Below are 25,362 nucleotides of genomic sequence, written 5' to 3'. Positions count from 1 at the left end.
CGCTGGCAGGCCGGCTGTAAGTAAATAAGAGGAAAATACAACGAAATGCTTTTAAATGTTTCAAATTATTGTAATTATAACACTTTATGAATTTTCCAATTTAGTCTACAATGCTCTATGCATATATACCCCTTGAACATAGGATATAGGAATTAAGCTTTTTAAGCCATTCTTACTATGTATATTTCATCCCCGAACTTCTATTTTCCCGGTTAAAAGAGAAAGGAAGAAAAGAAATAGTGTTCATAGCCAAGGGAAATAATAGATACACTTGAATGATGGAAGAATGGATGAAGGACTATCAGTTTAACCTCAATCACTTGACCCACAAAAATAGCTATAAAAGTTGAACTTCATGAAGTAGCTAGACAAAAAACTAAATGCCAATGGAAAATACAGAAGAAAAAAAATTTCTAAGCCCCCTAACAAACAGTACAAATCATGGTCTCCATGATTGATGTATCCAAGGAAGATTTTTCTTAATTGATGATTCTTCCTCAAAACATTGTCATTGCCAGGTCTCAAATCCTGGATGAGAAAAGTTGAGGATTGCATTAGATAGTCAACAGCCAGCGTAAAACTTATCGAATAATCATAACATGAATTATTTAATACATTGTGTTAATGCAAGGGCATTTCTTGGAAGCAGCGCGCTGTATAGCCTGAATTTAATAAGAAGTGTGCAAAGGCCGATGCATCGAAGAAGCACAGATGCAATGTTAAATAAGCAAGGGTTCCCTCATCATGGACGGATGTGGACAAAGAAGCTAGTCCATAAAACTAAAATTAAGTTAAGATCGTGGCATGTAGGTTGCCTTACATGCAAATTAATAGAATTAATTGATATTATGATTCATAGGAAGATAAATTTTCTATGCATTCGGGTAACTAAATTGGTGGGAGAGAAGGCTAAAAAGTTTAATAGTTTAGGATTTAAACTTTGATATTCTGGTAGGAGTCGTACTAGAAATGGTATAGGTGTGATTATAGATAAAGTTTGAAAGATAATGTTGTAAAAATTGATAGAATTTTAGATAAAATTATAGATTTGAAAATTATTGTTAATGATAAGATTATTAATATTATAAGTGCTTATGCCCCTCAAGTAAGGATTTGATATATACTCAAAATTAAAATTTTAGAATGACTTAGAAGAATTAATACAAAAGATACCACTTAAAGAAAAAAAAAATTATTGGGGGAGATTTAAATGGATATATTGGTAGAGAGGCAGAGGATTTTACAAGCATTCATGATAACTATGGGTTTAGAGCGACTAATGAAGGTGGTATGATTATAATAGATTTTGCTCTAGCTCATATTTTTTTTATTGTTAATACCTTATTTAAGAAAAGACTTATCACTTATAAGAATGGATATAGAAAAACTCAAATTGTTTATTTTCTTGTAAGAATAATAGATCGTTTAGATTGCAGAGATTGTAAAGTTATTCTGAGTGAAGCTTATGTATCCAACTTATTAGTTTTAGACTTTAAGATGAACGGACAAAGTATGAAAAATATAGTATATCGTTGTTCTAGGATTAGATGGTGGCATTTAAAAAACTCTAACAAAAATATCTTTGAGAGTAAAATTCACGATTTTAAAAATTTTTTGGTGCATGAGGAAGCTAATGTTATGTGGGAAGTAGTAGCTTGTAATATTAATAATGTTGCAAAGGATGTGTTTGGAGTATAAAAATGAAAAGCTTTTAATAGTAAAAATAGTTTGTAGTGGAATCAAAATGTGCAAGAAAAAATAAAAAATAAAAAACTCTATTATAAAAATTGATTTAGATGTAAAAAATCTAAAAATTGGGAAAGATATATAGTTTCCCATAAGGAGTCTAAGAAAGCATTCTATGATGTAAAAACTTTAGCTTTTAATGATTAATATAATGTATTAGATACTAAAGAGGACGAAAGATATAAGTATAAGCTAGCCAAACAAAGAGATAGGAGTAATAAGGATTTAATTTAAGTGAAATTCATTAAGGATGAAGATAAAAATTGTTTTTTTAGAAGGAGATATTCAACAAAGGTGGCTGAGACATTTTGCTAAGCTTTTCAATGAAGATTGTGAAAATACGATTGACTTTAGTGACTTTAACACACTAAATGAAGATAGAGATTTTTTTTTTTTTTGTATCGGCGTATTACTAAAACTGAAGTTAGAGAAGATTTAAAGAAAATTGAGTGTGGGAACACTGTTGGACCTGATGATATTCCAATAGAGGGTGGAAATATTTAAGAGATTAATGAATTTTTTTGGCTTACTAAACTTTTTAATATTATTTTGAAGACTAAAAGGATGTTATGTGTGGCGAATGAGTGTGTTGATTTCCATCTTTAAGAATAAAGGTGATGCACAAGATTGTGCAAATTATAGCGGAATTAAGTTGATGTGTCATACTTTAAAACTATGGGAAAGAGTTATGGAGCATATGTTACGATGTGATACTAATATTTCTCAAAATCAATTTGGGTTCATGCCGAGTAGGTCTACTATGGAAGACATAAATTTATTGAGAGGTTTGATGGAGAAGTATATAGAGAAAAAAGAAGATCTTCATATGATATTTATTGATTTAGAGAAAGCATATGATAAATTTTTAAAAGAAGTGCTATGGAGAGTTCTAGAAAAGAAAGGGATTAATAATGCTTATATTCAAGTCAATAGGTATATGCATGTTGGAGTTGTTACTTGTGTTCAAACACAAAGTGGTTTGATCAAGTATTTTCCAATTTCAGTTGGATTACATCAAGGATCAATCTTAAGCCCATATCTTTTTTATTTAGCCATGGATGTTCTTACTAGAGATTTGCAAGAAAATGTTCCCTGGTGTATACTTTTTGCTGACAATATTCTTCTGGTTGATAAGACTAAAGAGGGAGTTGAAAGTAAACTTGAATTCGTTTGAGTAGATCTAAAACTAAATACAATGAGTGTAATTCTAGTAGTATTAGATTTAGTGGGGGGCTTATGACTTTAAGCAATCAACTCATTAATAAGAGTACATGTTTTAGATGTCTTTGGTCTATTGTTCAGAGTAATGTGAAATAGATGGGGATATTATTAGTAGAATTCATGTTGGTTGGTTGAAGTGGAGGAATGCATCAGACTTGCTGTGTGATAGAAAATTACAACTCAAACTTAAGGAAAAATTCCATAAGATAATGGTTAGACCTGCAATGCTTTATGGCGCATAATGTTAGCCATTAAAAGAGAAGCATAATATTAAGTTGTGTTGCAGAGATGAGGATGCTCAGGTGGGTGGATGAGTGGCTTTACTCTTAGAGATAGGATACAAAATGAGCATATACATGAAAAGGTTGGAGTAGCTTCAGTGGCAGATAAGATAAGAGAGAATCACCTTAGATGGTTTGGTCACATAAAACAACAGTCTTCCGATTACTAAGTTAGGATAGTAGATGTATTAGATTTAACCTATGTTAAGAAAGGAAGAGGTAGACCTAAAAAGACTTTGTTAGAAAATATTAGAAATGATCTTTCTTTATTAGATCTAAATGACAATTTGACTCTTAATCAGACACAATGAAGAAAAATGATTCATGTAGCCGACCCCACATAGTGGGATAAAGACTTGTTGTTGTTGTTGATTCTTCCTCCAATGTTCTATATAGACTCAGCTGCAATTTCACATGCTAATACTAAAGGAAATTGATAGGCCGATTCCTCCTGAACCGGCCCATCCAGGGCTGGTTCATGTATACAGGAGGCGGGCTAGTCCGACCTCCCCTAATGATGCCGCCCACAATAGTGCGTCCCATTACTACAATTAAGTTCAAATTTGAAAAGGATGGGGCGGCCAGGGCTTGGGAGGGAAATTTGATAGGGAAAGTTTATGTATTAAGTAGCATGAGATGTTTAGGGTTAGGTATGCTTGATTTGTTTTCTATTAGGGTTCTTTGGCGACTTGGGCTCTAGATTATCTTGTCAAGAGATTTGGGAGAGACGATCCTCCTCTTGAATTGAGGATCTCTTGTATCTTGTTTTCGTGCTTGTTTGGCATTGATTTTCTTACCGCAATCTATCGTTTAGGGGCTGATTTCACCCATATTTTGTATTATTCTCGCTGTTTTCCACCAATTGGTGATAGGTTTGCTTGCAAACTCAAGTATTACCCTTAGGGTTACTTTTTTTTTAACCCTTAGGGTTACATGCGAACTCAAGTATTCCCTATCAAATTGGTATCAGAGCAAGTCTTGGGACCGTTCGTGGGCTGATTTTGGCGAGTTTCAGCGGCTAAATTTTGCCTGGGAAAGGACATAGTTACTGTTTTTGTTATCCTAATCCAAAATTTTTGAATCTACGAAAATCTGGATAAAGATGGCGGTCAAGAATGTAGATGCGCTAGAAGAAAGACTTGAAGGGGAGATGAACAAAATCAAGACAATGGTGGAGGAAATAATTTCCTCCATAGAAGGAAAAGTAGCCGATCTTCATGACATGATGAAGAAAATATTGGAAATCCACAACCAAACGGCGGCTTCCGTGGCAAAATGAGTGAAAGGGAAAACCACGAATTTCGAAATTCGTGAGGAAGATGAGGAGGAGATCGTGGAGGAAGAAAGAAGGAAACCCCATCTGGAGCCTTTCAAGAGGGAGGATATAAGAGGTAGGTATGGAAAGGCATGGGTAAGGAGGGCGGAGCAAAGAGGTGTTGATTGGGAATGCAGGGAGGGATATTATGGATACCGGGGTGCTGAATTTGAAAAAAGGAGAGGGGAATTCAAAGGGGGTTTCAGCTGTGACAGGGCAAGAGAAGACCGGGAGACATGGGGAGGGCTAAGCACTTGAGAAAGAGGAAGCTATGGAGGAATAAGGGGAAATTGTGGAGATCCAAAGCCGAGGATGCTAAAGATGTCCATATTTGAAGGGGAGGATGCATATGGGTGGATTTATAAGGTGGAAAGGTACTTCTCCGTCAATGGGCTAATGGAGGAGGAGAAGCTAACAGTGGCAGGCTTGTGCTTGGAAGGGAAGGCACTATCATAGTACCAGTGGAGAGATCAGAGGAGACCTATCAAGAACTGGAGAGAATTCAAGGACTACATAATATAACGTTTCCAAAATTGACCAGGAAGGAGATTTCTATGAGCAATTCTTTGCTTTGGTGTAGAAGGGATCAGTAGCAAACTATCGGGAGCACCTGACAAGTAGGGTGAAGCGATTATCAGATACTATATTGGAGGAGAACTTCATGAAGGGATTAAAGGCAGAAATCCAAGCAGTGAAGGTTTTGATGCCTCGTGACTAGGGGTGTCAATTCGAGTCAACTGTGACCCGGGTATAAATGGGTTGACCCGAACCCAACACGTTTAGCTAAACGGGTGAAGATTTCCAACCCGGACCCGACCCGTGCGGGTTACCGGGTTGACTCAACCCGACTCGCGAACGCAGGAACTTAAATCTGGAGATCAGGATTCACCGATTCGGCACGGTTCGAGGCCCCATCGCGACAGGGGAGAGCTGCGTGACTGCCGCCTGCGAGTCTACGAGAGCTTGTGGAACTGTGGTTCGGTAGTTCGACGCGACACGAGCCTTGAGAGGGCTAGTGAGACTGGGCAAGGCCAGACCGGACCGACCAGTGCAGCTCCAGCGCTCCACGGTTTGGCTATGCCTATGCGGATCATCGGGATCGAGTTCGACGTGAGTACATGAGGCAGGACTGGCGGGTTGGCAGTCATGTCAATCCCGGGTCAATTTCGGGTTACCGGGTTGACCCGAACCTGACCCGTTTTTTAAACGGGACGAAAGTTGAGACCCGAACCCAGCCCGTTTGTTAAACAGGTCGACCCTAACCAAGATTTTCTGGGTCGGGTTTTCGGGTCGTGTCAATAATTGACACCCCTACACGTGACTCCGGGGAGGCTATGAAGATGGCACAACTAGTTGAAAATCAGAGAAATTTGGAGAGGGGAGCTAGGAGTAGCAGCACAGTTGACACAGGATGACGACCACCCATCTAGCACCTAAAGGTCCTGCAATAGGAGGAAGTCCGAAGACCACCAGGGAGAAGATAGGAGGGAGTGGGGGAAATTTCAAGCGGCTGACAGAGAAGGAGATGCGGGATAAGAGAGCAAAGAAGTTGCGTTTTAGGTGCGATGAGAAGTATATGCCAGGGCATCAATGCAATGACGGAACTTTTCAGGTTCTCACAATCTGCGATGATAAGGAAACTGAGAAGTAGGTTAGGGGAGTTAGAGGAGGAGATGGAGGAGAAGTTGCATTTGGATATGGCCGAGGTTTTCCTGAACTCGGTGGTAGGATTCACTATAAATAATACCACGAAGGTGAAGGTGGAGATAGAATACATGGAGGTGGGGGTGATAATTGATAGTGGGGTTACCCACAATTTCATTTCCACTCAGGTCGTCGACCAATTGGGAGTGAGATTAGTGGATACTGGTCATTATGGGGTGATGATGGGTACGGGGAAGATGAAGAATGGCCAAGGGATATGTAGAGAAGTGCTACTGACTATTCAGAGGATTTAGGTGAGGGAATATTTTCTTCCACTAGAGTTCAGAAGTACAGATGTCATCCTAGGGATGAAGTTGCTGCAAACGTTGGGAGACACCAAGGTTAATTAGGAAGCACTCACAATGGAGTTGATGGTGGATGGGAGAAAGGTAGTGATTAAGGGAAATGCAGAGCTATCCAAATCCATGATTTCACTTAAAACTATGGCGAGGAACATACAGTTGGTGGGTGGAGGATATTTGGAGCTGCATAGTTTAGAGGGAGCTAGATTGGAAGAGGGAGGGGACATACCCCTCTCCATACGGCCGCTAATCCAGTAATTCCAGGAGGTGTTTCAGCCACCTCAGGAATTGCCACCACCTAGGGAGCAGGAGCATGTCATCGTCTTGAGGGAAGGGGTGTCACCCATCAGCATCATGCCCTATCAATATCCTCAATCTCAGAAGAATGAGATTGAGAAGATAATCCATGAGATGCTGGAGACTGGGATCATCAGGCCGAGTGTGAGTCCTTTCTCTAGTCCAATCCTTCTCGTCAAGAAGAAGAATGAGAGCTGTCGGTTTTGTGTGGACTACAGAGCTCTAAATAAGGGGACAATGCCGGCAATTGAGAGTCTCAAGAAGACCATGACTATGATACCAGTCTTAGCCTTACCAGACTTCACTCAGGACTTTATAGTGGAGACAATGCTTCAGGGTACAAACTAGGAGCAGTATTCATGCAGAATCGTCGACCCATTGCCTACTTCAGCTAGGTGTTGACAGCTAGAGTCAGGCTAAAATCGGTCTATGAGGAGTTGATGGTCATCATCTTAGGCATCCAGAAGTGACGGCCCTACCTATTAGGTAGACACTTCATTATCAGAATCGATCATAGGAGTAAGAAATAATTATTGGAGCAGTGGATGGTGACTGAAGAGCATCAGAAGTAGTTGTCCAAATTGTTGGGATATGATTTTGAGATCCAGTACAAGCCAGGAGTGGAGGACAATGCAGCAGATGTCTTATCTAGATATATGGGGGAGCTGAAGATGATGGCAGTATCGGTCACTCTGATACTAGATTGGGAGGCCATCAAGGAGGAGAGCGCCAAAGATGAGATGTTGGGACAGATCAGGGCCGAGTTACAAAAGGAAATGAGTAGCCACCCGGGGTACTCTTTGGAGGGGGAGAGGCTATTGTACCGGGGAAGATTTGTGATGCTCAGGACATCAGTTCACATTCCACATTTACTTCAGGAGTTCCATGGGAGTGCAGTTGGGGGACACTCAGGGGTACAAAAGACCTACAGAAGGCTAGCCTCGGAGTTGTACTGGAAGGGAATGGATAAGGATGTCGAGGAGATGGTGTCCCGATGTGAGGTATGTCAGAGAAATAAGTATTTAGCCATGTCACCGGGAGGACTACTACAGCCATTGGCTTTGCCAGAGCGAGTTTGGGAGGAGGAATCTATGGACTTCATAGATGGGTTACCCCGTTCAGAAGGTTTCACGGTGATCTTGGTAGTAGTTGATAGATTGAGCAAATATGCTCATGTCATTCCCCTATGACATCCCTACACGATAGTGACAATAGCACCAGCCTTCATCAAAGAGGTTGTTCTGCATGGGGTACCAGAGGTGATAGTATCCAGTAGAGATAATATGTTCCTCAGCCATTTTTGGAGAGAGCTATTCGGATTGCAATGAAAAGTGTTGAAAAGGAGCACCGCCTACCACCCACAGACAGATGGCCAAGCAGAAGTGGTCAACAGGACCTTGGAGACTTACCTCATATGCTTTGTGTCTGAGACACCCAAGCTATGGTCCAAGTGGTTATCACAGGCCGAGTATTGGTACAAAACTTATTACCATTCTGCTTCTCAAATGACCCCATTCAAAATGTTGCATGAAAGGTATCCTCCTCAATTTGTGCACTTTAGAAGTAGCAGTACTCCAGTTTCTTCAGTGGAGGAGTATTTGGAGGAGAGGGACACAAGAGGGACATCTAGTTTGAAGTAGGGGAGATGGTGTTCTTGAAGCTTCAACCATACCAGCAAAAGACAATCATCAGCAGGAGGAATGAGAAGCTTGCTCCATGGTACTTTGGGCCTTATGAAGTATTGGAGAAAGCCGGAGCAGTAGCATATCGGCTGAAACTACCACCGATGGCGACTATACATCCTATTTTTCATGTATCTCAGTTGAGAAGGGTCATTGGTGATTATACAACAAGATCTGAGTTACCGGTGACACTTACTGAGGATTTAGAGGTGATTCTGGAACCCTTAGAGTTGATTTTGGGGGGGGGATTCTCCAGAAAGAAGATGGAACTAAGGAAGAGCTGATAAAGTGGAAGAACCTCCTTAACTATGATGCCACGTGGGAGCAATATGAGAGGGTGAAATATCAGTTCCCTTATTTTCACCTTGAGGACAAGGAGATTCTTTGGGAGAGCGGTATTGATAGGCCGGTTCCTCCTAAATTGGCCCAACCAGTCCGTCTAGGGTCGATTCGTGTATACAGGAGGCGGGCTAGTCCCCCCTCCCCTAATGATGCCGCCCACAATAGTAGGTCCCATTACTACAATATGTTCAAATTTGAAAAGGTAGGGCGGCTGAGCTTAGGAGGGAATTTTGATTAGGAAAGTTTACGTATTAAGTAGCATGAGATGTTTAGGGTTAGGTATGCTTGATTTGTTTTCTATTACAGTTCTTTGGTGACTTGGGCTCTAGACTATCTTTGTCTAGAGATTTGGGAGAGATAATCCTCCTCTCGAATTGAGGATCTCTTGTATCTCGTCTTCGTGCTTGTTTAGCTTTGATTTTCTTACCTCAATCTATCATTTTGGGGCTGATTTCACCCAGATTTTGCATTATTCTCGCTGTTTTTCACCAATTGGTGATAGGTTTGCTTGCAAACTCAAGTATTACCCTAAGAGTTACTTGTGAACTCAAGTATTTTCTATCAGAAATATCTTGAGCAAGCTAACCTATAGTTTGACGCTTCAAAGTGCCAACCCAAAATATTAAATTACACATTGGCACATATTATACCTTTATTCAAATATGAGCCCAGCTCTAGTTTCTAATAAGTACCTGTATTAATAGATTAAAACTGACTGTATCAAACAAGAAAACAACCCAAGTACCCTACCTTTTCAATACTTGTGTTTTGATAGCTAAAAATGCTTCATCATTTTCAGTGACGCACATATCCAAATAAGTTAATACATCACTTTTATATTTATGATATAAATCGAAAGTACAATTTTAACATTTTATGTGTAACTCAATATCTTGACTACATATTTTCACAATAACTTTCCACAAGAAACAACTTGTACATAACAAAGCAAGAATCAAACGCCATTTATTCTAACATTTCTCAAACATAGCCTTCATATGATATCCATGAATTTGAGACCCAAATTTTCATGATTTGCTGAAGTATTTAGTTGAATTTGAATATGCAAATATCATAAAAAATATTACAAATAGAATATGATGCACCTAAAAATTGAGCCAAGCATTAAAAAATACTTACAAAATATTAAATGAATCTAGTGCAACTATTCACTATTTAGTTGAATCAAATAACATTCATTGTAACATTTCTTAAACATAGCCTTCATATCTATCCATGAATTTGAGATCCAAATTCTCATGATTTGCCAAAATATTAAGTTGAATTTGAATATGCAAGTATATATATATATATATATACAAATAGAATATAATGCAACTGAAAAGTTAAGACAAGCAATATAAAATGCTTCAAAAACATTAAATGAATCTTGTGCAACTCTTCACTATTAGTTGGATAATGCTTCTAACTCGTAGCGACACAAGATGGCTGAATGCATATTATAATGGCAATGTTGTCACAAGCAATAAATAATTAGAGTTCAATAACTAAGGTGCTTCTACAAGTACTTTCTTATTTTCATTTAACTTCAACTGATTGATGCAATTTTCATACTTCTACTTCACAAATGCTAATTTATTTAAATATCTCACATCATCCCAAGTCTTCTTAATAAGTAAAGCAATGTGTTTCAATTCATCAATTATTAAGTTCAAGGAGTGTGCATCGCAACAAACATGAAATAAACCAATGCACAAAAATAATAAATCAGATAACAATTAAATTAAAATTCAGTTATGGCAATATTTTAAAAACAGGACCAGTCGGTTCAACTAGTTGAACCGGGAACTGGCTAGCCAACTGGTTTGATCCTTTCCTCTAACCGGCTCCGTAGGAAACCAGAGCAGCCCACTTCAAATCGATGGTCCAACAGCTGGACCGGCGAACTGGCAAATGTTTTAAAAAAAAACCCGCTTTTTCTAACTCTCCATGCTCATCTCCGTCCCCAACCTGATTCAGACTACTCTACTTGACTGGATTGCCATTGGCACTTGCAGGATATCACCTTCGCCAGCTCAACCGAAGAAATTTCGGATGCCAAGTGCGACGAGAATGAGGAAGATCATGAATCCGAGCAGGAACAGGCATTTGAGACTGACGAAAATGAAACAATGCCTGATTTTAAGGCAGACTGCGATCATGAACATGAGCCGAATCACGATTTCATGCTACATCGGGGTTTTGATCGACATAAATAAGTCAGTCTCTCGATCTGCAACATCTCGTGTGTGGACGTCGACATGTCCATGAAAGATTGTGTTGAAATGATTATGAATTCAGTTGTGAATGAATTGGGAAATGCAGCAAACAAGTGTTTAAAATCCTTAGATTCATCCATGGATAAGGTGCAAGAAGCAACTAACTGCCCTCCAAATGATTGTGGAAATGCCCCAATGTAATGAATTAGGAAAATTGTAATCGCTAAAGACTCAATTAAAACTTGAGACTATTATCTTAAAAAGATAAAATGAGAGACTCATATTTATTGAGAAACAAAATCCTTTAGATGTTAATTTTAGGCTTTAATTAGGACTACATCTATCAATGAAAAACATAGAGCCAGTAGGTCTCTACATAGTTCAAAACTATATTAAAAAGCCTAGCTTATCCGAGCATCCATTTAAATGTTAAATGTGTTTGATCCAAAATACCCATAATTGAGTAGTGAATGAAAGAGAATGGTCTGTTTGAACAGTTATGTAGATAGTCCAGTTGATGAAGTTCTGTATTTGAGCCAAACAGATTATATTTGGTCATTGTACTCATAATATTATTTTTTAAAAAGATTTTATTTATTCATGTTTTATGCTTCATAATTATTTATTTTGTTTAATTTGTTATCACATATTTGATATGATTATATCATTATTATATTAATTCATTTTTAAATAAAATTAATATTTATTATATCATCCGGTTAGCCCTGGTTCAGCCTTAGGCAAACCATCGAACTGTGAACCTCTTCCGGTTCATTGTCCGGACCGATTTTCACAACCTTGATTTATGGCATAATTATTTGAAGCATTATCAACAACAAAGAAAATTATATTTATTATTATTTCATTTCAAAACCATCTTTAAATTGGAAGCATATATATTATTTGCATCATGCAGGAAGTCAACAAATATATCTAATAGAATAATGCAAAGAAGTCAACAAAATCACTAGCCATTGTTTTTTTTTCTTCAAAAAAAAAAAGAAGTCAACAAAATCACTAGTCATTGAAATGTTTGATTTTTGCACTTTAGCATGCCTATATACTTTCTCCTTTTTTTACGGTATACATTAATGATAACAACACAGTTTTTAAAGAAAAAAAAAAACATAATGATTTCTCAAGAGAATTCATGCTCACCTGTCCTAAAGGGACAATGATGCTAGATTAATACAAGCGTGCAGCTCCTACGTTCTTTTTGTATTAAATTTCAATATTTTAGGCTTTATTGTCGCTTCATAATTTTAGAAACTTGTAATATCAGTTAACTGAAGAATAATATTATTACATATAAAAGGTAAAACTGCCATTTGATACTAACTAGTTATATGCATGCATAATGAAGATGTCTTTGAAATTGACTGCCGCTATGACATTAGTATGCACTGTTGTCAATAATATTTCAAGTACTGCTATCATAGTAACTTGAGACATTGTAAAAAGAAATTATTATCTATCTAATGATCTACTTCAGGTTTATTGTAGTGCACACATACAGAACTCAATAGTTCAAGATGGACTGAAGTAAATTAATGAACTTATAAATAAAAATAGGTACTATATAAGAATAAGATATTTGAAAAGTCATCTTTATAATTTAGAAGTTTGAAATATCCATTAATCAACTAAATTTAAATGAAAAGAAGCAAATACCATCAATGTGCCATACATGGAATTCATTAGTTTAATTTGTCTGATAGACACAGCTCACTTTGGCTTGTTGGTTGAGAGGTTATGCTTCCAACCAAGAGGTCTTGGGTTCGAGTCTTTGTGTATGCGTTGTGTGTGAGTTTGCCTTAATGGCCTAAATGTCCCAAAAAAAAAATGTGTGTGATAGCATTTCCCTCAAAAGAATAATTTGATCATCTTTAACAAATTGATAAAAGTTTTAAGTATAATCCAAAAAAAGAAGGGTAGAAGTTTGTAAAAAATTAAATTGAGTTTTTAAAAACACTTTATGATGTTAATCCTTATTTTTCAAGTACATCATGTCCCACATATAATAACTTTTTCTTGTAGCTTGAATGCTTGATGTTGGAGTAAGTTATTATTTGCTTATATTTTTGTGGTTGTACTAGATATTTTATATTATAAGCTAGACAAGTTATCATGTCATTCATTTATTATTATTTATCATTTTTAATATGATATTACATTAATATATATACACTATATAAAAAAATGTATTGCCGTGTCCGAGCCGTACCCGTGTCCTATATTTTCAAAAAAAAAACCGTGTCCTGTGTCCGTGTCGTGTCGTGTCCGTGTCGCCGTGTCCGTGTCCATGCATCATAGATATTCAAATTCAACTCAATGATTTTAAAAGTTGTGATAAGTTCAAACCCATAAAGCCAATTAAGACTACGATGGAAAAGATTAAGAAATATTAGAATGAATATAGTTGGGTGCGCTTTTTGTTCTTGCATTCCAACAATGAGCGTGTTGGCTGCCCACTTATCTCTCGTGGTTAATAAGATTTAACAAAATATTTAGCAATAAACATAGAGGTTTGTGCATGGTACTCAATAAGATCAATTCTTATATCTTGACTCTATGATCAGTAACACATGAAAATTTAGAACATCAAGAAGGTAATTTTAAATGCCCATTATAAGATCATGATGAGATCAAGGGCTAATACATCATCATCAAACAAGCATTAATAGTGAGCCTTAAAAAATTTTAAATAAAAAATCAAGCTTGAAATCAAAACTTTATTTCAAAGATTTTGAATTTCCAATCTTTAATTATTATACAAATACTGACAGAAGTTGAGGTTTGAATTGAATTTCTACATATCTATACTAACACAACTGAAAAAAAAAAATTAAAAAATTAAATGAACAACAACATTCTTGAGAAGGGATCTTTGAATGCAATATTGTCAGTACTGACTTCGCCATATCAGCTAATGAGAAAAAGGATGCCAAGCCTTCTGCCAGAAAAGAGACGTGAAATAGTTCAGGGACTATACAAATCACAATTCTAGAATAGATCTGTTCAATCAAGAGACCTCAGGGCCCAGATTCACATAATCTAAAATAAGGAATGGGGAGCCAGTGAAGAAAAATTTAAAAAAAAAACACCTCACAAAAGCTGATTGATTCTTGGCTAAGTCACAGTTTGAAGTTTTTCAAATATGTTGGTGTTGCGAATTTGGATTCAAGAATTATAATTTTGATGATAGCAAATATTTATGTTACTTCTGTTTTTTCTACGACTGCCTTGCCTACTAACGTTTCAGGTCCACAAGATCAAATTGCAAATCAAACCAGCTCAAGATTGGGTAGATTATGACTGAGTCAGCTTGTAATGTACATCAAGTGTCTTTTACCTTTTCTTGAGTCCATTGTAACAATGTGGGTCCGGATGCTAAGTAACCTTGCACACACACACTTGGAGGAAAAATTCTGACTGTTTTTAGATTTCTCTGTTTTCGATCAGTTAAAAATAGAAACCCTAATTAGGGCATCCTGGTTAAGGCAGACGCAATTAATCAAATCATCCGGAACGATAGGCTCAAATCAGAAAAAATCAGCCGCCAGATCTCTTTAGGCATGTTTTATTTTTGGACATCGTCCTAGACGATGCAGTGCAATTATGTTAAAATTAATATGGTAATTAAGGAAATCAATTAAGGTTTGATTGCTCGATCATATCATCCTGGACAATCACAGGATCGTCCGGGATGATCAATTAAACAAACCTTAGGTTTTTGCTGGACGATCAGAATGATGTTTTGGACGATATGTACTAAATTGAACTAATCGTCCAGGATGATCCAAAATTGGCCTAGACGATCAGTTATTTTTTCATCATCCAGACATGAATCCAGGGCTATGTTCTGGACGATATTTGTCATTTTTGTAATAATCGGTCTGGACGATCGTGAGATCGTCTTGGACGATCTAGTTATTTTTCCAACGTCCATATATCCATCCAAGGCGATGGTCTGGACGATATCCTATCGTCTTGGACGATCTGAACAAATGAACCTTCTGATCGTCCAGACTCTCCCAAATCGTCATGGCTGATTGAGCTGAATTTGAACTGATCGTACAGAACGATCGGTCAATCGTCCTGGATGATCTTTGATGATTAGTTGTAAATTAGGGCAAATTTGAAGCCCTTCTATTTAAGATCTCTTGTTTTCTTAAGAGATCTTTTGTTGTTGTCCTGACCTAAGAGAGCCAAGAGGAGAGGGAGAGCAAGGGAGAGAGAGAGAGAGAATCTTGTGAGGGGGAGTTTGTGAGGGGTTTCACAAAGGTTGCTCCAAGCAAGGATCCGAGTCGTCTTTTACGATCGTCGTCCCTAGTTCCTTGGTAGTTCGAGAGAGGTCTAGTTCAGCAACTGATCGAGGTTCTCAGCCTGCTTCAGGAGGAAGCAAAAGGAGTTGGGTTCTCTGTCTGCTTCAGGAGGAAGCAAAGGAGTTGGGTTCTCTGCCTCACCTGGGTAAGTGGAAAGGAGTTTTTGTACGGGCTTCTACGCCTTGTTGTGGGGGCAAAAGGAGAGACACTGTATTTAGTGCAATAGCCTGAGGAGAGGCTCCGGGGAGTGGACGTAGGTCAAGTTAACAGAACCACTATAAAATCTAGTGTGTTCTTTCTTATTGTATTTTTCGCATTTAATTTTCGCAATTTAATTTTTGTGGTGATTGTTTGGTTGTGTTTGTGATTCTGTTTAAAAAAATTTTAAAACATCAATTCGCCCCCTCTTGGTTAGCCTTGGGCTAGTTCATAAGAGCTTAACATCCCTGACGAATTTTCAAGTGGCATCAGTGTTCTTTCAGTTGGTCCAGATCATTAGCCACAATTACATTCAAGCGGACATTTTCAAAGAAACAGATAGTCAAATCATTCAGAATCAAAGATGTTAACAAAGATATTGTTATCAGGGCGGACAGGAACAAAATATTCCATGTTCATCATCATAAGAGGTTTCCATCTTTCTCATCAGGGTTAAACAGCTACTGGTGTAGAGTCAAGAAGTCTGACAAGCATATTAAAAAATTTATTGATTTACCAAATAGTGGAATAAAGTCCTGAGATTTAAAACCAAGAACGAAAACACAAAGGAGTAATCAGTTAGTTGAATCTGGCAAAAACAAGCCTTATTCACTTTAAACTCCACTGTTCCCCATCATCTAATTCATAACTATCAAATTATCATTGCCTCAGAATAAGTAACAAAAAATATGATAATAAATCCAATATAGTCCTCCGACAAATAATAAGTGCCAAATTTAGCCCCAAAACATCGCACCGACCATATTTAGTCCCTTAATTATTGAAAATTGATCCAATTTGGTCCCTTATTAGAAAATCTATCAAATTTTACAAAATAGCCTGCAAAACCACCACTTTTAATGTGAGAGCATTTTACAACAACATCAAGCCTTTGTCCCACTACGTGGGGTCGGCTACATGAATCCATTTTCTCCATTGTGTCCGGTTAAAAGTCAAATTCTCATTTAAATCTAATAAAGAAAGATCATGTCTAATATTTTCTAACCAAATCTTTTTGGGTCTACCTCTGCCTTTCTTAACATAATTCAAATCTAATACCTCAACTTTCCTAACCGGGTCATCAGAAGGCCTCCGTTTAATGTGACCAAACCATCTAAGGCGACTCTCTCTAATATTATCTTCCACTGGAGCTACTCCAACCTTTTCACGTATATGCTCATTTCGTATCCTATCTCTAAGGGTCAAGCCACTCATCCACCTAAGCATCCTCATCTCTGCAACACTTAACTTAGTATTATGCTTCTCTTTTAATGGCCAACATTCGGTACCATAAATCATTGCAGGTCTCACCACCAACTTATAGAATTTTCCCTTAAGTTTGAGGGGGACTTTTCTATCGCACCATAAGCCCGATGCATTCCTCCACTTCAACCATCCAACTTGAATTATGCTGATAATATCCCCATCAATTTCACCATCACTCTGAACAATAGATCCAAGATATCTAAAACGTGTACTTTTATTAATGACTTGATCGCCCAAACTCACAATCCAATCACTAGGTCTATTGCTACTAAAATTACACTCCATATTTTCAGTTTTAGATCTACTCAAGCGAAAACTTTAGACTCTAAAGTTGACCTCCATAATTCGAGTTTACCTTCAACTCCCTCTCTAGTCTTATCAACAAGAAGAATATCATCAGCAAAAAGCATACACCAAGGTACATTCTCTTGCAAATGTCTAGTGAGAAAATCCATAACTAAAGAAAAAAGATATAGACTTAACGCTGATCCTTGATGTAATCCAACCGAAATAGGAAAATACTTGGTCAAACCACCTTGTGTTTCAAGACAAGTAATAGCTCCTGCATACATATCTTTAATTATTTGAATATAAGCATTATTAACTCCTTTCTTTTCAAGAACTCTCCATAGCACTTCTCTTGGAACTTTATCATATGCTTTCTCTAAATCAATAAATATCATATGTAAGTCCTTATTCTCTCTATATTTCACCATCAAACATCTCAATAAATGTATGACTTCCATAGTAGACCTACCCGGCATGAATCCAAATTGATTTTGATAAACAATAGTATCACGTCGCAACCTACGCTCCAAAACTCGCTCCCATAGTTTTAAAGTATGACACATTAACTTAATTCCTCTATAATTCGCACACTCCTGTGCACCACCCTTATTCTTAAAATAGGAATTAACACACTCATTCTCCAGTGATCTGGCATCTTTTTAGACTTCAAAATAGTATTAAAAAGTTTTGTAAGCCAAGAAATTCCTTCGTCTCCTAAGCATTTTAGTAAAAATATTTAAAATTTACCTTTTTATAATATCGTAGCTCATCCCATTCTAGAGCCATCCCGTGCGACAGCGAGATAAAACAATGAAAGATTGTAGAGTTCTAACTAAGATAGGCAACTAAAGCAGCATATGACAATCTTTGACGAGCAACATGCAACAATGTCCAACAAGGATTTTGGAGCTTTGTAGCCAATGACACCATTTTTGCAATAATGGTTTTGGAATTTTTTAATCAATTATAGTATTTTTTATGAGTTTTGGAATTTTGTATAATCTTTCATTTAGATTTTTCTTAAAGGATAATATTTTTTTACTAATTATTCGCCCTTATTATTTAGTAGTTCAACTTTCATTCTGATTTTTTTATATATTATAATTTAATAAATGATAAAATAAACAAGTAATATAATCTCACCTATAATTGCAATGCCTAAAATACACTCACATTTAACTTTTATTTTAAGTCATGAGATCAAATTGAATCAATTTTCAATAGTCAATGGACTAAATAGGGGCAATGCAAAACTTTGGGACTAGATTGCGCACTTGCTAATGATCAAGGGACTATTTTTTGTTTTTCCTCAAAAAACTTATTCCTATGGGTTTTATGCAAAAAAGTTAACAAGCTCTTTTGCAAGAAATCGAAAGGGGAGCTCATTCATACAGTCTTACTCATACTCCTAAGTCAACTACTTCTAGCTCTAGAGAACCTCAAAAGGACCAAAGAAAGCAAAGTAATGAAGATACAAATAGAAGACACCTCATGTGTGGCAGCTCAAATAATTGAGAGAACACATTAAATGGTAAGAGATAATTGGTATGTCACAAAGCAAGTAAGGATTCAAATGCTTAAAAGATTTTTAGATAAGTGGTGACTAAAATTTCACAGCACATATAAGGATATGATCATTTGAACAAAGGAAGTTTCAAACCATTCTTTGCATAAGAAAGAGCAAGCTGGAATAGCATAACATTGTTTTAAAAAAACCTGTTGTGAAGCTCGATTCCATGAAATTTGAAGTGGCACTCTCCTAAAATTTATTTATCTTTGAGCTTGAAGAATTACTTCTTTACTTTATAACTCCGTGGAATTGCTAAGGTCTGTAGACATCACCAACGTATAATAGCTCTTAGATATCAAGCATACCCATGTTCAAGTTCACACTGTCAAAATTGCTACTGTATGGCATTAGAGAGAATATAAGCTGCCTAGAGATTTCAAGGAGTGTAAACAAGTTGGATAGAAGTCATCAATCTTTTCCTAAATAAAATAATTATCACTATATATGCTTGGTCCAATTATGAAGAGTTGGGTTCTCTGTTCTCTGCAATGTTATTGATATCTTTATTATGAAACATGAGCTAGTTGTTAATCTTTGGAATTCTTGTATATTCTCTCTAACCAAATTCTGTCACATATCACATGTAACATAGCCTCGAATTCCGTTTTGGCTCTACTTTAAGACAGAACAGCTTATTTCTTATTTCTCGATATGACTAAGTTTTGATCTATGTTGCACCGATATACCTATTTATGAAGGCGTGTTGTATATGATACACCGATACACGAATAAGCCTCCGATACGGCACCAATATGTGTTGGATACGGCTTTGCCGTATCCAATTAAAATATTATTTAATTTCAAAATGATACGCGTATCCGATACGCGAGTCCGTTGAAAAGCAAAAACAAAATCCAAAAAAAAAAAGACTCGTCGTATTTACTTCCACGGCTGTGAGAGAGGTTCTCTCATTTCCGAGATGGATTTGAGTCACTTGATGATATGGGAATATTAAAAATTGCTAATCTTGCACTTGATGAGCCTGAATTAGAAGCTATGATATTTATTAAAGATGATATAGAAGTTCAAAGACAAACCACTGAAGAAGCTACTCATATCATTTCTTCTATTGAATATTTGAAACTTCACGTGCTAAACAATTTATGTTTCTGCTTTTTTTGTTGTACCAGACATTTAATGCTTACTTTATTTTGATATTATAAGCTACAAATGATGTTGCTTTCATTTTTTTGTAATTTCAAATATTATGCTTTGATTGCTTTCTTAATTTTTATGTATGATTCATAAATTATAATGACGTGTCCACGCTGTACCTGTATCCTGTATTTTTAAGAATTAAGAATTGACGTGCCCTATGTAAGTATCGTGTCATATATGTATCGTCGTATCCATACTAGTGCAACATAGGTTTTGACATACATATATGCAATATCAATTGTTGATCTTCTGTCAATAATAGAACTTGTCCAATAAGCATCAATGAACACTTCCACAATTTGTTGAGAGTTTACCTAAAATATAGTCAATTGGTAAGACTCCTTTTTAGATACTGAAAGATCTGAAAAATAACCCATACATATGTTTTTTTTGTGGGATAATTCATGAATTTACAGACAATGCTAACTGAGAAGCAAATATATAATATGGTTTATGTCATATGCGTTTCTCCGCAAAGTTTTTACATATACATTTTGCAATAGTGCTTCCATCCTCAGCACTCATCTTAAAATTTCGATTCATAAATGTTTATTAACTTACATCCCAACATCCCAATTACAATAAAGATATTAAAAATGTACATTTTCTGTGATACAAAAACGCGATCTCTTGATAAGGCAATTTTCATACAAAGGAAACATTGAAGTTTAGCAAAGTCATTAATCTTAAACTCTTTTGGCAAAAGATTCTTTTAATTATTTTTTCCTCATCATTTCAATGATAATATTACCAACATAAACAATCAGTATAGCAATCTAGCAATTTAAAATATATTTTATGAACAATGTAATCATTTGACATTAAAAGAATCTATGCATCTTAAACATACTTAAGAATAAGTTAAACCATGCATGCAGTGGTTGTGATTGTTTAAAACCATATAAGAATTTCTGAAATGTGCATTGCCTCGATTCTCAGACCCAGGGAAAGAATTCATATATACTTCTCTAAGATAATCATCGAGAAAAGCATTTTTAATATCAAATTGATGTAGGGGCTAGTACAAGCTTGTTGCAATGGCTAATAGTACATGAATGGAGTTAAGCTTAGAAACCATGAGAAATATCTTCTCATAATCTATCCCATAGGAGTAACTGAAACCAATGTTTAAAATTGCGTAATCGGGTATTGAGGCTTTTTTCGTTCGTGAGGCAAGGAGTAAGCCTCAAGGCGTTTTGAGGCATAAGCCTCAAAATCAAAAGATTGCGTTAACATAAAATGATAATTTTTTTATATACTAATGAGTAAATAATATAAAACATTAAAAGGCAAAAGATATGAAGTGAAATCAAAATATCCCAATAATAAGACTATGAAATATAGTTCAACACAAATTCTATCTTTCCCAAATCACAGTATTTTTCATTAATATATAATTCCAAGATCAAAACATCAAGCCACTATAAAAAAAACAACCTAAGAGTTTAAGACGTAGCCGTCAAGACCTACAAAGTAAATTTTAAATCGTATCCAAAAAAATTTTATATCATAGAAGATCAAACATTTTTTGTGCATAACTTAGATTCATATTACATGTAGTACACCTCTCCTACTAAAATTTTCGATATTAATTTATACACACATCTATTGAGCATCTTATACTTTTTATTATACAAGCCTAAACCATATGTCCACATAAACATAAGTCTAACAAAAAGATATCTAAATACTACATAAATAAAAAAGTCCTATTATTTTAATTTTCTTGCAATATCAATGGCAACCATTCAATCAAATGACAATAAAAAGTGTATTTATAAAATAAAGCAAGATTGCATAAAATTTAAAAGAAAAAAATTTCGCCAAAAATGAATGAAAACCAAAGGAATATGTCGATAAATGCGATGGTATAACAAAAAAATCACATTTGAGTGCAAAGAAGAAGAGGAAATAAAACTATTTCACCTTTGTCAATAAACCCCAAGCTCCAACCACAAAGAAGAAAAGCTTAAAGCGGTCGGTCAAAGGAGACTCCAGCCCAACTCGCAGTAGAAGAGAACTCCAAGCAAGAGGCGAAGAGCAGCTCTCAGTGGAAGGAGGCCGACGCTGGTTGAAAGAAACGAAGAGGGAAAATGTCGCTCGAAGAAGAAGGGAGAAAACCCTCGGTTTGTTTTCGGGAAATGACCGACCCGGGGGGGGGTCCGAACATACAACAAACAACAACAATAACATCAAGCCTTTATCCCACTACGTGGGGTCGGCTACATGAATCCTTTTTCTCCATTGTGTCCTATTAAACGTCAAATTCTCGTTTAAATCTAATAAAGAAAGGTCATTCCTAATATTTTTATTTCTAGAGGCGGATGCCTCTAAATAGCTAAGTCTTTTTAGGTCTACCCCTACCTAAAAATAATAAATAATAGGTTAGTTTTTTTCTATTTCTAGAGGCGGATGCCTCTAAAACTTGAGGCGTACGCCTCAATTCTTGATCTCGTTGTGTGGGCTTTGAGACTTAAAAGGATGAAATTGCGCTGAGGCACAACTATTTTTGCACAATTTTAAACCATGACTAAAACATTTGCTGACCCCAACGTAGTGGGATAAAGGCTTGATGTTGTTGTAAGAAGTGTTTACTTTTGTAAGCATGTATTTTAAAATTAGTTGACTTGCAATATTTTAATTATGCTTTTTCAAGGCAGGTTCTCATACGTTCTCAATGGAGATAATAGGTCAGATACCAGATGTTAATAAGGAGGAGAAGAAAATTCAGCAACCGCAATAGTAATAATAGCAACAACATAGGAAAAAAGGAACATCATCACCTTGGGCCTCGACCTAAAGGTCCACCAACCAAGCGGAGATGTTTCATTCCACAACCAGGCAAGTCCAAATATCATATAAGTGCAGAACATTGCTTTCCCCATCTGTTTCCAAAAGTAGATATCATCTTTTTCAAAACCCATTTTCCTAAAACAAAACAAAAAACTGATGTGTCAGCCGTATAAGCATTATCAATCAACCGGCAGTAAACAAAAATTAGAGAAGTTCAGAATTTGACTGTTAATACACTGTCCTCAACTGAGGATGGATGAACTTCATTAAACACTGTATATTGTGTCACACAATCCTTTCGGTGATAAGCAAATTTAATACCAATCTGATATCCTAGCATACTGCTGAATGCTTAATCTATGCTTCACAATAGCTCTGGTCACAGAACCATCTCAATGTGGTTAGAGGATCATATTAATATATTTAATCTACAAATAAACCAACCTCAGTGGCATCAACTGCAATGCTAATCGAAAACTTGTTCGGTACTTTCACACCATTCTGTCGCGTCTAAGATATAGAACTAAAAAAATAATGATACTTAGGAGCTAAGAGGAATATATATAGCTATTTGGTATGCAAACTGCTACTTGAGCTGGATGGAATTGGATTAGATAAGTCGCATGTGATCACAGGGCTCCTTGAAAAAAGCGCAATGAAGGGAGCGAAGAATTAAGACTAGATAAGGCTTGTAAGGTAAAATGTTTATATAACCATTATCAATCAATACAGTTTAATTTCAATCGAGAAGACCCGCTTTAAAAAGTAGCCAGATTCACCTTGCAAACCTTCTGGTTTTGGGGAAGTTCCGTATGGAGAACCATGAGCACTCCGATGGACGCTGCCGATAAGGCATTTCGTTGGACGATATGCGAGCTTAAAGTCAGCCCTTCCGAACAGATAAGGGCAATGTTTCAACTTTGTGAGTACAGGGGATATGCCCGTGCGAGCAGTAGAGGTGGCGGCGTAGTACGATGGCCTGGCAGAGGTTCTGAAAATGGGGCTCCCGTATGAGAGAGGAAAGGGTTTAGCAAAGTTACACCCCGGATTAGGGTTCGCTCGGTTTTGAACGATTTAGGATTCAATAGATTTAATCAAATTAAGATAAAATAAATTCAAATTTAACAATATTTTAATTCTATTGAATTTACAAAATTTTAAATAAATATAAATTCACTTGAAAACTCTTTTAGGATATGTTCACATTATATATATATATATATATATATATGGTATATATGTTCAGCAACTCTTATTATCATATTGACATTATAAATTGATCATTGCTTATTTCTTTCTTCTCGAATGAGCATAAAGATTATTGTGTCCCCATATATGCCTAAGTATAGTAACAATCCTTACCCATTCTTAGGATTTGAAGTTAAGATGGCATGGAGAGAAGGGGCTTGAGCTGTTGGAAGGGAGCCTCACACTCCTCACTTTAGATGAACTTTTTGCATTTCTCAACTCCTTGAAGAAGGGTGAGCACCTTTCACCCAGCTTGGTGTTGAAGTAATTGAGTCCCATAACTCACTTAGTGAGTTGTTGCTTTCCTTGGGTGTTCTAAGAAACAATGTCTCTAGGATTGCTTTTAATTTATCAAGATTAACCTTTTCTTCCCTAAGGTGTGAGGAGGACCCAAGGAATTTGCTAGATCCCACCAAGGTATACTTTAATTTGTTAACAAGCATATTATACCATTTTAAAATGGTATTTCTCTTTTTTAAATCTTGAATATACTTCTAAGTCGACTTGCTTTCACCAATAGGTAATCCAAATACACTTTGCCTATTTTTGCTTCTTGAAGATGCAATCAAATATTCTTTGATAAGTTGCCACAATTCTATTCAGACTAAATGACATCACCTTGCAGCACTATAAACCTTTACTCGTGATGATATTTTTTATGTCATTAGGGTGCATTTTTATTTCATGATACCCAGAAAAGGCATCCAAGAAGCTTATGGTGTATAACCTACACCAAAGATTGGACTAACTACCATGATGTAAATTAAGAGAGCTAAAAAGAAAATATGAGGACCCATTAATAAGAATCAAATGAAGAATACCTAGGAGAATTTCATATTATTTCATTTGTGTTGGATATTTCATTATAATGTGTTGTCACTATACTGTAGTGACTCTAGTGTGCACTATAGTGTCTTTTGGTTCACCAAAGTGTCTTTATGTGAGTGTAAGTAAGTGTAGTGACAGTCAAGTGAGTTTTTAAATATGAATAGTGGTTTACTCCCCGTAGAGTGTCCGGCCAAGGAAAAAGAGGGAGAAGTTATGGGGTAGTTATATGGACTGATCAGCCCCTCCTTTCCCTCCTCTTCTCCCAAGTTTGAATTTTATCTTGCATATATATTCAAGGCTTATTTTGTAAATGAAAAATGAGTTGATTATGTGAAGAATTTATAGAATTAGAAGGCAAGGCTTGATTTCTTACTCCATGGACATGGTTTGGTGATTATATTCCCCTACACTTAACTTTGGTGAGCTTTGTCTCTTATCTGTGATGTATATTAGGACTCAAACCTATGTGAATTTTATGTGGAATGTTTAATTTTTTTTTTTGTTGATTTAATAATTTTTTCCTAATTTTCCCTACCTTTTTTCTCCTCTAAATCCCTCATAGAAGTGGTCGACCAAGCG

General features: G+C 36.2%; 1 protein-coding gene across 1 annotated transcript in view; it reads right to left on the bottom strand.

Moving 5' to 3' along the window:
- Positions 1–23,769, bottom strand: part of LOC110112162 — a 36,092-nt gene extending 12,323 nt beyond the window's left edge. Inside the window, exons 1-2 of the mRNA XM_020844272.2 lie at positions 23,487–23,769; positions 22,698–22,842 (exon numbers count right to left, since the gene is read on the bottom strand). Coding sequence (XP_020699931.1) covers positions 22,698–22,842; positions 23,487–23,563 — 222 coding nt within the window. The 5' untranslated portion in view covers positions 23,564–23,769. The remainder of the gene's footprint in view (positions 1–22,697; positions 22,843–23,486) is intronic.
- Between the last annotated feature and the right edge of the window lie 1,593 nt (positions 23,770–25,362).

The sequence above is a fragment of the Dendrobium catenatum genome, unplaced genomic scaffold (assembly GCF_001605985.2).
Source record: "Dendrobium catenatum unplaced genomic scaffold, ASM160598v2 fragScaff_scaffold_1519, whole genome shotgun sequence".
Classification (NCBI taxonomy): Eukaryota; Viridiplantae; Streptophyta; class Magnoliopsida; order Asparagales; family Orchidaceae; genus Dendrobium; species Dendrobium catenatum.
Note: the sequence above shows the minus strand (reverse complement) of the source record. Positions and strands in the feature narration are given on the sequence as shown.